Source organism: Xenopus tropicalis, chromosome 2 (assembly GCF_000004195.4).
Source record: "Xenopus tropicalis strain Nigerian chromosome 2, UCB_Xtro_10.0, whole genome shotgun sequence".
Lineage (NCBI taxonomy): Eukaryota > Metazoa > Chordata > Amphibia > Anura > Pipidae > Xenopus > Xenopus tropicalis.
In genome coordinates, this window is record NC_030678.2 from 64,888,371 (window position 1) to 64,903,689 (window position 15,319).

Genomic DNA, 15,319 nt, shown 5'->3' on the forward strand with positions numbered 1-15,319 from the left:
GTAGCTTAAATGGTTAACATAGTAATATTGATATGAACCTGCCATATTTACAGCTGTTACTTGGTTGTTTTAAATATCTTAATGTAAAATGTATAGACATGGTGTATATAGCCAGTAAAGCTTTGCGTTTTCCAGGCCAACCGCTCCACTCTGTGTGCGCACCCTCTGCCATAGCCTTTAGTGCAGGCACACAGCGAAGTGAACAGAAGAGGATCTGCTTCTCTCACCCAGGCAGAAAAGCGCAGGGCTGAGAGAAGCGGATATACGCATTGTCTGCCCTCGCCCTAAGAAAAAGTCAGCGAGGAAAAGTAATTGCTGTATGAGTCATAGTTTATCCCAGTTCGTTTCTTTCAACTTTTTTTTTCTCATTTACCCTTTCCTTCATATTGTGCAAGAGAGTTTGCATAACCTTTCGCCCTCGTCATGGTTACCCCCTTAACTTGAATCATTTACCTCTGTTCTGTGCACTTCACCCCGGTATTTTTTTAGAACAAACTGTTGCCTGTCCCTATTGTATGTCTGTATATGATGACACATACTAATGACCTGTAATGGAAAACACTGATAAATATAGGCATTTTTAATTAAAAAAATCTTATTTTAATGAAAGTGAACATTATGTTGTACATGCAGAGAAAGGAGTTTTCTTTTTACTGCCCTTGAGCATTAGAGGTACTGTACAGGTAAGAAAAAGGGGTTTCCTGGAGTGCTAACATTGCATATGTTCTTTCAGTAATAACTGGGAACTATCATGAAATGGAAATGCAAAGTCTAAAGTCTTTCCGAAGCAGAAAGGAGTTTTTTCCTAAATATAAGTTATTATTATTTTTGCACTGGATTGCAGATAATAGACCATATATACAGCTTTCACTCCACCACTGTACTTTCCTACTTTTCTACTGGCAGCTTGCAAAGTTTCCTTGTTACCAGCCTTATGATTTGACAGACATAAGAACTAGTCAATAGTGGAAAGAACTTTTTGGGAAAAAAAGAGTTAAAAGATTGCTTCAATCTGACATAATTATCATGTGCCACAGCTAAATAAAACCAAAAGCCCTGCACTAAGTCCCTGGCAACTGAACAATCTTGTGGGGATATACTACAGAAGAAGTGAGTCCCAAAATGCCAGGTTCAATATAAGGAACACAACAGCCCTACATGATGTTACTTTGCCCTATCTACTTAAGACATGTGGTGCAAGATAATTATGTCCAAATGAAGTGGACATCCAAGAGCTTCTATTTGTCCATAAAACGCTTTCCACTATACTGGCTCCATATTTCTGTCAAATCTAAAAGTTTGTGACAAAGAAACTTGGCAAGCTGCCAGTACAAAGGTAGCAGGGTGCAGGGGAGGAGTAGGAGCTGTAAATATGATCTAGTATTTGCAAACCGGTGCAAAATAATTTTATTTTAGGTTTTTAGACTTTTTTAAAGCTTTTTATTCCATGATAGTTTGCACTTGAATTGTATATTATACAATACGATGACAAAAAATGACAACAGTAACCTTTGATGTGATCATATTTTGTGAAAAAATATCACAATCACAGCAAAAATTATGGTTTGAGAAAAGCTAAAGTATTTATCTTGCATGAAAATGAATGCACCTCTCTTTACAAATGCAATACAACATTGTGGGTCCCTTCCCTCTTCTCCCATACCAGCTGAACTGGTTTTCCCTGGCACCGACATCTCTCCTAAAGTAATTACAGTAGTTGCCTGGATTGATAGAAGCTCCCTGTGTGTTTGTCTGTTACCAGTGATCTGCTACGGAGCCTTAAGCGAGCGGATCTGAAGGTGTATGGGTACCTTTAGGCCAATTATTATTGCTGTTATTATTATGTCTTTATCAAGCACCAACATATTCAGGAAGCACAATACAATAAATGAAAATAATAGTATACATTAAACATACAGATTACATACAAAGATTGAACTGATAATTGATACAAGAGGGAAAAAGCATTCTGCCCAAAGTTTACAGCGTTACAAGGGCAGAGCTGTTTTTTCTAAATAGGCATCCAAGAGCACTTGCTTTATGGAAGGGGGGGGGCGTAGGCGCCTATAAAAATTCATTTAAATTTTAGAATAAAATTACTAAAAAGAAAAAATATAATGTGCAACAATTTTAAGATAATTTTGTAAATATACATTAGTACTCCAGAACTTTACAGAGGGGACTGCAGATTATACATGATTTATTCAATTTTTACCTTCTGAAACCTGGAGCTTTCCCCATTAATCACTGCCAGGGGCCTCCTACTTACAGGCAAGTTTAGGAGTCTAAAGTATTCCAAATAGTCCAAAAAGCTATCATAAATCCACTTTGAATAGAAGGCAAAATGATTAAAATGTTCCCATCCATTTAGAAAACTATTTTAGAAAAAAAATAATATGCAAAGATTGAAGATTGTACATTCATGATTTATGTAATTTTTTATGTAATTTTTTTCTAACTTAAAAATTATGAAGTGGCTTTTGGTTTGGAAAGCACTGGGATTTGTATTATCCCTACCATAACAGAGATGTTAACAATGGGGTTCCAGTCTGTGGAGCATAGAGTGACAACATTTCTGGCAGTCACACCAAATGTTCGCAATTACAGCAAGCTTAACCCTTCTACTGCCAGACAGTTTTTGAACATTTTGGACTGTATCACTTTAGGGCCCTTTCCTCGGGGGGACTTTTAGTTTACCCAGGAAGACAATATATTGTTTTTTCAGGACAACCTTAGCTTTTAAAATATGGTAGAATCGTTGTGTAATTCCAATTCTGTAACAAGATATAGGCTTCTAAATGTCTAAATAATGAAAAAAACATTTTTCCATAATATAAACACATACAGCAGAAACAAAAATTAGTTTATGCATGAAAATACAACTGATTTGGAAAGTCCCTGAACGTGCCAATACCAAATATATATAGTTTTATGGAGATTTCTTACTTGTATAGGTCAAAAATTCCCAGCAGTACACTACCAAATTTCCAAAGCACTTCTTCAGAAAGCTGCATACTTTAGATTTCAAGGCCAAAAACAGAAGGTTTATCCCAGAAAATTGTACATATTTAGAAAGAACAGATTCTGGGGAATCCATAATAGGTAGAACTGTCTGTCTGTCTACTCCAAAGTACCAAGTTGCAATGCTTTCCTTATTTGTGATTTTTTTTAAAAATCGCTTCAAAGCTTCCAGACTATAGTATCTTATTTCCTACAGGTCATAAAGTAACCAGATAAAACACCCTAAATATGAACACCAGGGGTCCACTGAACAGTTTGATGCCCAATATGAATAGATATACTTAAGTATGTGGCATGTAGGGGCCCCATTGTGAACATACCCCCATATGTAGTAATTTCAGCTTCTGCAAAATCAACACATTTACATCATTTTATGTAGAACAAAGCTACAAAAAGTATGCTCACCCCAGAAAGCCATATATTTGTGGAAAGTACACATAATGTAAAATGTGTTATTTTTCTACAGGTTATTGGACTCCTGGATGTTTTTACATCAGCCACATCGTTTAATGACTTCCATAACTTGTGAGTGAATCTTATGAACTTAATTATGCACAGTGATCTTTAATGCTATACTGTATATGAACTTTAAAGATTCCCTTAAAGGAGATCTTAAAAAATAAGTTGATAAAAGTTACTTGGTGGTCTTCTGAGAAATTTTGCAAGTGATATTTATATTCTATTTTTAGTGGTTTCTAAGATATTAGTAGTTTTAGACTGCTAATACAAGGCTTTTGACTCAACAGCTCTTTGAAGGTCAGCGACCCTTTCTATGCATTTTGTGTATAGTCATTTAATCCTGGAGTTGCTGACTCTGACTTTCAGAAACCACAAAAAATAGAAAACTGATGTCATTTGCAAAATTGTTTAAAGGACTGCTTAATGATCAATTACTTTTTTGGGGTTAAGATGCCCTTTAGAGAGAAATTATCAGTTTTAGTACTGCAAATATAAAAACTTTTATACAGATTAGAAAGTTGCATTTTTTTTTTGCTTGTGCTAGGTTTATTTTATCTGCATTGTCTTACTACAGGTTAGTGATGATCGAATCTTTCCGGTTTTGCTTCAATGCAAAATTTGCAAAACATTGAAAACATTTGTGAAACAGCAAATAATTCGTAAAACATGAATTATTTATGGGCAAAAAATTTTTTTTGAAGCACAACTTTTTTTGACGTGTGGAAATTTTTCCCATGGCAAAATCTTTGGAGGTGGTGGATAATGAGGATGTTCTTTTTCTGGGTCGGAACTATACTATTACCCCCATATTCCACCACCAAAAAAATCATAAATCTATGACAGCTCCCCAGGGATGGCCAATTGTTGCCAGTATTGGTTCATTTTCTGAGGGTTTATCCAATTGGGTTGATCATTGTCTCCAAGAAGAACTTTACCCCCAGGCTATAAAAGCCCCTGTTGCTAACCCAAACCTAAAAGAGCAGAGTAGCGCAGCTGTGTACCTGGCCGACATCCGCCCTGCATGTGAATAGTCTTCGGGTCTCTCTGCCGATACGGATCCTGCTTGCACATGTACAGTTGGTGGTAGGAGGAAATCTGCTTAAACTGTGCATGCACAAGCAGGGTCCGCAAGCAGATGTCGCAAGGAAGGGTTAAGTCAAAGGGATTCTGGGAACAAATTCCTTAAAGGAGAAGGAAAAGCTAGTAAAGAGTTAATCTCAAGCTGCAGGCATACCTTCAGTTGTCTCAATAGTGCCCTTAAGTCTCCCCATATTTCACCTGTTCAGAAGATCTGAAGCCAAACAGGAAGAAAAAACGCTGAGCTGTGTAAAGAAAGTTCCCTTAATGCCTCATTCCTGCACAGACATGCAGACCAAGTGAACATGCTCAGTTAGTTAGACTATGATTCAGCTTCCTGCTGATTGGCTCAGATCCACATTCCTAAGGGGGGGAGTGAATTCTTAGCATTCTTGAGGGAGGGGGAGCAGGAAAGAGCAGAGAACAGAAAGCTGAGTGTCTCTGGCAGAGGAAAACAGACACAACTAATCTTTTTTCAGAGAAGGCAGTGCAGCATTTCTGTGAGTGCTTTTGGCTGTATTTACATTAAAAACTTAGTTTTTACCTTTCTTTCTCTTTTAAGGCTCTTAGAAAAGTCCAATTTACATGGGTTTATCCTTTCGGCTAAAGCTTACCCACTGGGTTTTTAAAGCAAAAGCTAAGATAATAGCTGATCAGATTCCCAACTACAGACCAGTTTTGCCCTTTTTGGGGCTCATCAGTGTAGTCAGGGTCGGACTGGGCCGCCGGGACACCGGGCCCCGGCGGCCCAGTCCAACCTTTGCCGGCGCTCCCCCTTCTGACTGTTCCTCCCCCGCCGCGTTCAATTTATACGCGCTCGGGGAGGACGTCAGGTGGTCCGAACATTTTTTACAAATAAATAACTGCAAAGTGGGGTGTGCGTAATTATTCAGCCCCCTGAGTCAATACTTTATAGAACCACCGTTTGCTGCAATTACAGCTGCCAGTCTTTTAGGGTATGTCTCTACCAGATTTGCACATCTAGAGACTGAAATCGTTGCCCATTCTTCTTTGCAAAACAGCTCCAGCTCAGTCAGATTAGATGGACAGCGTTTATGAACAGCAGTTTTCAGATCTTGCCACAGATTTTCGATTGGATTTAGATCTGGACTTTGACTGGGACATTCTAACACATGGATATGTTTTGTTTTAAACCATTCCATTGTTGCCCTGGATTTATGTTTAGGGTCGTTGTCCTGCTGGAAGGTGAACCTCCGCCCCAGTCTCAAGTCTTTTGCAGACTCCAAGAGGTTTTCTTCCAAGATTGCCCTGTATTTGGCTCCATCCATCTTCCCATCAACTCTGACCAGCTTCCCTGTCCCTGCAGAAGAGAAGCACCCCCAGAGCATGATGCTTCCACCACCATATTTGACAGTGGGGATGGTGTGTTCAGAGTGATGTGCAGTGTTAGTTTTCCGCCACACATAAAGTTCCATTTTGGTCTCATCTGACAAGAGCACCTTCTTCCACATGTTTGCTGTGTCCCCCACATGGCTTGTGGCAAACTGCAAACGGGACTTCTTAGGGTTTTCTGTTAACAATGGCTTTCTTCTTGCCACTCTTCCATAAAGGCCAACTTTGTGCAGTGCACGACTAATAGTTGTCCTATGGACAGCGCTCTCCTTGTTCGGCCTGTGAGTTTAGGTGGACGGCCTTGTCTTGGTAGGTTTACAGTTGTGCCATACTCCTTCCATTTCTGAATGATAGCTTAAACAGTGCTCCGTGGGATGTTCAAGGCTTTGGAAATCTTTTTGTAGCCTAAGCCTGCTTTAAATTTCTCAATAACTTTATCCCTGACCTGTCTGGTGTGTTATGTGGACTTCATGGTGTTGTTGCTCCCAATATTCTCTTAGACAACCTCTGAGGCCGTCACAGAGCAGCTGTATTTGTACTGACATTAGATTACACACAGGTGCACTCTATTTAGTCATTAGCACTCATCAGGCAATGTCTATGGGCAACTGACTGCACTCAGACCAAAGGGGGCTGTATAATTAAGCACACCCTACTTTGCAGTTATTTATTTGTAAAAAATGTTTGGAATCATGTATGATTTTCGTTCCACTTCTCACGTGTACACCACTTTGTATTGGTCTTTCACGTGGAATTCCAATAAAATTGATTCATGTTTGTGGCTGTAATGTGACAAAATGTGCAAAAGTTCAAGGGTGACGAATACTTTTGCACGCCACTGTAGGAATATCTGGGCAGGGGCAGGTCACACAGTAGTGATGTTTAGTCTCTATGGGACTGGTGGGATCATATAAAATTGATTTTTATTATGTTCCCATAAGGTGTTATGGGCATTATATTAGTGGTCCAGTCCATACACTCAGGAGGTCATAAAACTCACACTGTGTCCTGCTAATGGTGACACCCCTTGCATTCCTGAGGGAGGGGGGAGTGTCCAGTTACCTGATGCCCTGCAAACTGGTATAAATAGTCAGCTCTTCTGACTACACTTCAGATTTAGGATTTACTTTGGAGGACCAATTTCAATTGGAAGTTCATCCCGAGGTTTCCCCTTGCCTCCAGGACTCGAAGGACTCTGCTTGGTACAGTTTGATACTCATGCACGGAAGTCCTTGCATACGGAGCAGTGGGGAGAAGTCCCCTTACTCCGTATGGGGAGATTTTGGTGTGGCAGGGAGGCATACTGCCCCCAAATTTGTGCCGCCCTAGGCCCGGGCCTTTGTGACCTCTCCACAAATCCGGGCCTGGGTATAGTATAGGACTTTGTTTCCCATTTATTTAAAAAAAAAAAAATGTTTGTACTTATTTTACCGTATGTCCTTTTTGTAAAATCATTTTATACATATGCACTGTTATACCTTTTATAATATTAAATATAAACTTTAATAAGTTATGTCTTTGATGCTCTAAAGTATACCTAACCTCTGAGTGTGTAAGTGTTTTGTGTGCCTTAGCCCTCTGCATGCTGTATGCTGATTAACCCTTGACTTGCTGGTAAGAAGAATGTGTGTGTTAGTTCCTTAAATTAACCCTTTTACTACTAAAGTGCCTGGCATCTCTCATCGCCAATGTAAGAAGTATGAGAGTGGTGGCAGCAAGTTTTGTATGAGTTTGTGGATGTTGGTTGGTCCTTTGGGTTCTGTGATACTAGTCTGACCTGTGTGCAATGTTTGTGAGACTGAGCAGGTGACCCTCAAGATAGCCACGCCTAAAGTCACGTGCATCTGAAGTGGCGTAATCGTGACAATGTTGTTCTTAACTATTTGCCTTATTGTGTAATTTGACTAACATAATTAAGATGCTACTTTATGTGTAGTAAACAAGAACTTTCTTTTAAAGCTATCTAGTGATGCCATACATGCAGATTGATTTACAGAAAATAATGGGACACCACCTATCTGAAGATAAGGTTCAGTACTTGGTTTATCAGATGCTGTGTGGTCTCAAGGTAAGTTTCTTCCTGCTTTGTGCAGTTTCCAAATTCAGAGTTTCAGTGTACATTATTTAGTAGGCGATTAGCTGCAAAAAGATGAACCTATAAATAATAATGTAAGCCACAGAGCACATTTAATAAAGGCTGAGGCCTGTGATTTGCGTATTTTGTAGGATATTGCTAGCTAATCGGGATTATGTTTTATTTGTGAAAGTTTCACTGATAAATGTCTTGCAGTTCAACATTTGGAAAAGGGGTCTTTCCATACTTGTGTGCGGCATGCCTTAAGGGCAGTGGCAGACGGGGAGATTAGTTGCCCCACGACAAATCTTCGTTGCTGTGGGCGACTAATCTCCCCGCAATTCCATCCCACCGGCAAGAATGTAAATCGCTGGTGGGATAGCATATGCCATTGCCTTGAGAGAAAACTTCAGGTGGCTTCTGGAAATTGTAGCAGCACATATTCCATCCCACCGGCGATTTACATATTTACTGGTGGGATGGCACTGCAGGGAGATTAGTCGCCTGCGGTAATGAAGATTTGTCGTAAGGCGACTAATCTTCCCGTCTGCCACTGCCCTAAGACTGCTGAGGACATATTTAAACATGAAAGGGATTTTAAATGCCCTAAACATAATGTAAACGTGTTCATAGTGTATTTCTGATCAATTTTACAATTTACATTATTTTTCATTTTTAGTTTTTACTGCAGATATCATGATTTTTTCTAGACCAGCTAAAACTGTTGTGGTGGCAGGTCAGCCACCCACCAAAGTTTTAAATGAGTAATGCAGGCAGTGTTTCTAGATTCACAATACACAGTGCCTTGTATTCCTTCTGAATCCAAGATGTCAATTAAACTGATCCCTAAATCAACTTTGTAGTAAGAGCTATTTCCTTGTATGCTAAAACTTGCTAAAACAGCTTCTCACTGTAATGGATGCTTTTGTGTCAGTTAAAAGACCTACTGGTAAAAAATGTATACATAGTTATCATATCCCTCTTAGTTCCATTCATCATAATTAAGATCTTCCACACTCTTTACCAGCTTAATTGCCCTTTTTTGAACCTGCTGCAAAGATACAACATCCTGGACAGAATTTATTTGGGCTACATAGTTTTGTACTTAGAATGCCTAATGCATTCTTTCATTGCTTAAAAGGGGAATATAATGACATTTGAGCGATTCCGAAGACATTCCATATTTTTCTATATTAAACCCTGTGAAAAGTCTTTCCCAGTTAAAGGAGAAGAAAAGTAGAGAAACAACAAGTCTTAATTATGTGTGCTATTATACATACATTGGGCCCGATTCACTAAAGTCCGAAATAAGGAGTGCTATTTATAGCATGCGTTAAAAATCTTATCACTTCTTATTTTTCGCTCGATTCACTAAAAGGACACTTGTGATAATTAAGAAGCGATGTTCTTGGCGTTATTTATCTTACGATGACATATTTTAATGAAAAAAACTATGTGATAAGCGTTATAGGGGCCGATTCACTAAAGGTCAATAACGCTTATCGCATAGTTTTTTTCATTAAAAAGCATGCGATAATTAAGTACCGATTCATCAAAGTCATTTTGCATGTGTTAATCCGCATATCGCATGCACAAAAAAAACGCATTGCGTTAATTAGCGAATAGAAATAGTACTAACGCATGATTCACAAACACATATGAAGCGTTAAACGTGCAAAATATCGTGTTAATCTGTGTGAATATTAACCCTACTTGGGGCAGGCGGTACTTAAAGAAAATTGCGGTTCGTGAGCTATTGGCAACACAACATGGAGTTTGCAGTTGTATTTTTTCAAGTATATGTTGGCCCTAGAGTGATGCATCCTCCAGTTTTCAGGGAAATGGTGGTTTTCAGAAAGTAATGGTTACGTGCGTAATATATTGCGCTCTGCGTAATATATTGCGCTCTGCATAAAATATTGTGCGCTGCGTACTATCTTGTGCGCTGCGTAATATATTGCTTGAAAATATGTCATCGTAAGATAAATAACGCCAAGAACATCGCTTCTTAATTATGACAAGTGTCCTTTTAGTGAATCGAGTGAAAAATAAGAAGTGATAAGATTTTTAACGCATGCTATAAATAGCACTCCTTATTTCGGACTTTAGTGAATCGGGCCCATTCTATCATACTGAGTGCAGTTCTGTGCTTCTCTGTTCACCAACATTCAGCCAGCTTCTTGTTTGACGCCTTCTCAATTTCTCTTCTAAGCGAAGCCAGTGGCCCTGGGCTTGCGCATGTGTAAATTGATGAAATTCAGTCCAAAGTTGCCCAATCCACTCGCTAGCATTATGTTTGGTTTTTGGCATCACCTAATACTATTCGTAACTAAATATAGCAGTTCACTTTTACATTAAGCTTTGGTCTGAATATATTGAGCACTGTTGAAAGCACTGTTCTTCTGGGTTTAACACCAGGGATTCCTCTAGGTCTTTTAATCAGCTGCATTGTTTCTGGAGACAAAGCTATACCCTGTTTTTTTAACACTGGTTTTAAAAAAGTTTGTGCTAAGTTCTTAGTGAGGTGCTTGTAGGTCAGAGTCTGAGTTAGATCCTGCTGGAAGCCAGACATTACAACCAGGCCATAATATGGATCAAGCTAAGGAATCCTTGGCTCTTACCTTGCTAACTAAGCGACTGTCTTCCCTCACACAAGTGGTTTGGTAACTGCATGTTAGGAATTTGGTCCAGCATGGGTAAGGGTTAATGTCTCCTGTCTACCTTCAATCAGCATTTAGAGGAAGCCTTTTATAGATCCTATCCACTCAGGCACATTACCTGAGCAAACAGGTTTTTGTGTGTAATTAAGATTTGGGGGGCATTTCGGCTGATAAGTTAGTGGTTTTGAATTTTGGCCTGTCTGTCATCACTCTTCTATTATCCCTTGGCACTGCGTGTATCTGTGTATGATCCAAGCCTGTACTCTGGCATTGCCTCTGCCTTTTCCCTGGTTCTGTCCTCTAGTAAATGACCTGGCATGCTGACTTTTGTGATATGATGATAACCTACTGTCTCTTTTGGTGTTCTGACAATGCTGAACTCAAACAGCATATACTCTTTTATAGTGATCAGCTCTCCCTTTGCTTCTGATAAGCAGCTCCTATCTCTCAGCAGCTGTGAGCCTTCTGTGCAGGTGAAGTTAGCTACATACTGCCACTGTCCTTCAACGTAACATTGTAACGGATTCTGGCAGAACTATCCTGTGTTAACTGAACTAGTTCTGCAACTACTTTGTGTGCTTAATCAGGAAGGTTTTTGCCTTTGATTTGTACAGGTTTCCCAGTCACTGGGATCCTAAAAGTCTGAACGCTTACAGTACATTTGTACAGAACACTGCAGGGGGGTTTTAACCAGATGCAGAAGCAATAAAGGACTTCTCAGTCTCCTGGGACCCCTGGTGCTTCTACTTCCTCTGACATGGAACCTATGCTACCACTATCTAGCACACTTTCTCAACCTAAGATGCCTCTCCCTGCGAAGCACAGAGGGATCGAAAAACATTTTCACTCCCTTACTAATTTGGTCTAGCTCATCAACTGCCGGTCACATCCCTCAACATCAGGTAAAGACTGGAATCTAAAGGACTTTTGGTCCCATTCCTTCCTTTGCCCCTCTTCTTACCATTTGCCTAAATTTTTATTGGAAACATCCAGCAATTGCTCTTTCTGGGGCCAGCGGATGTTTCATGGACTCTCAAGTTGTGATGCCCTCTTTCTGCCTTTTATTTAAAGAAGGTTCTTATCACAATTCATGTAGCTGATGAATTATCTATGACCAGGGTCGGACTGGGCTGTGAAGGGCCCACTGGGGCTCCCGTCCCAGGGGCCCTGCAGGTGCATTCATCCGGGCACGTCCTAAAATCCCCCGCCCCCTGTAGGAGCCCCCTTAACCTCCCTCGCAGGGCCCCCACCCAACATCCTCCCCCGAGCACAAAAATTTGACGCGTCAGGGGAGGAGTGTTCGGAGGGGGAGCGCCGGCAAGGGTCGGGTCTGGGACCAGTTTAATTACTTCTGACCACCTCTCACACTGGTATGGAACTCCACTTAAATTGGCAAAAATATATACTGGTATGTTCAGTCTTAGCTAATTACTGGACCACTGTTCACAATGATATTAACAGACTTGGAAATCCCAAATGAACCATAACACCTTCTATTATACAACTGTCTTAATACAGTTATAATTATGTATGTACTTATAGTATGATTTATATAGTGCTACTTATGTAAGCAGTGCTTGTACAGCAGAACAATAGCTTAATAAAAGAGGGGGCAATACTATACTTAATACAAACAAATACAAAGTACATTGAGTGCTAAGTGTAAAGAGTCAAGATGAAAGAGATCCCTACCCCTGCTTACAATCACTGATACCCATGCAACTGGCTAAGTTGCTAATGTGGAGATTCCACAAACCACCTACTATTAGAAATTGGCTAAAAAAGTACAGTTAATGAACAAAACTGAAACATAAACATTTACAGAAATGGTTTTATTGGTCCACTTTCACACATCTCACTGGTCCAGGACCTTTAGTGACACCTGACATGTAGGCCTAGATCCTCTCCTAACACAGTCAGAGCCTTATTACTCTCAGAGCCTTGCTATTACTTGTCATCATGTGTGCTGAGGCGAAAAGGTGTCAAGTAATGCTCTTTAGAGACTTTTACCACATTTTGCAGAGACTTACCACTATCTGCCCCTACCTCCTTTCCTATCTGTCCTTCTCTCCTCCCTATGTATCCCTCTTACTTTCTTTTTACCCGTTGTTAAAGGACATGTAAAGCCTACATTTGCCTACAATGTATATCGGTTGGGCACGTCTCCGCCACCCAAATGGCATTATTTGTACTGCATATATCCCGTCCGCACCATCACATTTTCCTAAAGCAAATAGCAGCTTTCACCCGGTGGCCATTTTTCCTCTGATACATAATCAAATACATTTTAATCAACAATTCTGCAAACAGAATACACACATAGGCCCTTATTCAGCATACATTTCATCAAGAATACAGGCTCACACAGGCAGAACTGTCTCTGATAAAAGTTCTCTTTGTTTAAGCACTGCAATGGTAAAGCTGAGCTCAGGAGAAAAAAATTATAGCAGACAGCTAGAGCTTAGTTTCTATAGGAACCAGCAATGCCATCTCTTTACTGGCTGCGAGACTGGGGGGGCGTGTTTAGTAATCTGAGTTTAGAACAACTGAGCATGTCTGGCAAGCCAGAAATCAAACCAAATTCCCAAGGGGGGGGGGGTGAGTGGGTTACAGGAGGAGAAGGAAATCTAAGTGATTAAGGAGATGTTGCAGCCTTACTATTAACCTCTGGACAACCAGTGTGGCAGGTATTGAAAGATTTCAAAGAGGCTATTCACTGATTACATTTTTGTGTGTGGGAGTTTACATGTCCTTTAAAACAGATACAATTCTGATTTGTACAGTTGTATATGACTGCTATTTATTCTACCTCTATTTTAATATGTTGTAAAACCCAGTAAAAACAGAATTTATAAAAAATAGACCTCTGTTGGTTTAAATGCGTGAAGGTTACAAATTGAGAGCTGCTATTCGAACTAGGTATGGACACTGTTATGCATTTTGGCATTTGCATCATGTCAGTACCTTTTTAAATATCATATTCTGGGTTTTTTTTAGGTGTGTTTGATATTATCATCTTGTACTACATCCTTAATTATCTCTGGAAGAACATAGACTCCAGATGAAGAAGGTCTTTTTTACCTCAGTCCCCACCAGTTCTATGCTAAACTTTACTAAAAATGCTAATTATTTACTTTTTTAAAAAGACCATTAAATATCTTGGCTTTATTCACTCTCCTCAGGAATGCAATTGTACTCTAGGAATATTTCTGTTATTCTAGCTGTCCCTTTCCATCTTCTAGAAAAGCAAACAACTTTTGCTAAAATGGAAGACTGGTTTTGAGGAAAACCTATCATCTAAACTTGAAACTCACACAATTTCATAAACACTACCCTGACAAACCAGCATCCTGTTGTATCTTGAGGCCACTCTAAATTCTGTCTAATTAAGGCTTTAATAATTGTATTTTCCTTGTCTGGGTGTCTTAATCTCTCCTATAAGCCTAGCCAGCTCTTGGTGGATTTTAACATTTTTACCCTGGTTACTTTGTTCCTGCCTCTAACTTCCCAATGTTGGCCTGGTCACCTTGTTTTTGAATCTGCAGTACCTGCCTCTGACCCATATCTGCCAAACTACAACTTAGGTAAACTACTGGCTGATACCATGTAAACACACAGGAAGACTCTAAATTAAGTAGTAGTACTTAATTTACAGTCTTCCTGTGTGTTTAGTTTTGTGTGAGGTGTTTGTAGGTCCCATATCCCTCTATGAAGCCTAACAGCTAATATGAACTAGGAAGCTGGAAGGACACTTACTTTCAGTTTATGTCTTTGTAATATTTAGTGGAAGAATTAATAAAACACATACATATTTTATTTTTACAACACTGCAAAATATGTTGTTTTCTAAATAGATGGTAATAATAATACTAAATAGGTATGGGTATACTAGCATTTTATTTGCGGGAAATAAGTTACTGTATTAGCTTCCTTCCTTTTTTGCCACAATTGTTCTTATGAATAAAGGTGGGATAATGTACATATCCAACACAGGCTGTATTCATAGAGCTTTTATGCAACAAAGGTATATTAATATTGGGCTAAATAAGGTTCTTATACAGTTGTGAAGTTTTGGTACCCTCTTACTTAAAAAGTTGTATTAGCAGATATACAGTTATGGCACCTATTATCCCTTTTTATTGTAGAGATCTTTCAGGGGGTGGATAACCTTCTGCATCAACCAAACATTAGTTAGGGGTTATTAAAATAACCTCAACTAATATGTTTGTATGTATGTAGCTATCAGAGTGCTCTTTAATCTCTAGGCAAGTGTGCAAGTTTTCTTTTACATTATTTCTATCCTAATGTTTTTGAGCATTTAGTTGCCCTTTAATCTTAGTGATATAACATGGCAATGCAAGTTTTTAATTTATTTTAAATATATTAATAGTTTAATTAATCAGGGTATTCACATACCTTTAAATTCACTGATTATTGAAATAGCTTTTTAATAAATATGTATTCTCTTTTTCTAGTACATTCACGCAGCAGGGATCATTCATAGGGTAAGTCTATTATTTCATAAAATAAACCTTGCTGGGTGCATAGGTGTTTTGTTGAAATGTCCTTTTTTTGATGGTATTTACTATGTGCTAGGAAGCTCTGGGTCATATAAGTACTTGCATTGTTAAACAGTTATTAGAGGAGACATATCCTATAAAAATTAAGAATGTAC

The 15,319-nt window shown here is 39.1% G+C and overlaps 1 protein-coding gene across 3 annotated transcripts in view; it reads left to right on the plus strand.

Annotated features, from left to right (window-relative positions):
- Positions 1–15,319, plus strand: part of mapk13 (mitogen-activated protein kinase 13) — an 82,911-nt gene that overhangs the window by 793 nt on the left and 66,799 nt on the right. For all 3 annotated transcript variants that reach the window (XM_018091071.2, XM_031895672.1, NM_001123470.1), the window contains exons 3-5: positions 3,488–3,546; positions 7,870–7,978; positions 15,120–15,149. In XM_018091071.2, coding sequence (XP_017946560.1) covers positions 3,488–3,546; positions 7,870–7,978; positions 15,120–15,149 — 198 coding nt within the window. The remainder of the gene's footprint in view (positions 1–3,487; positions 3,547–7,869; positions 7,979–15,119; positions 15,150–15,319) is intronic.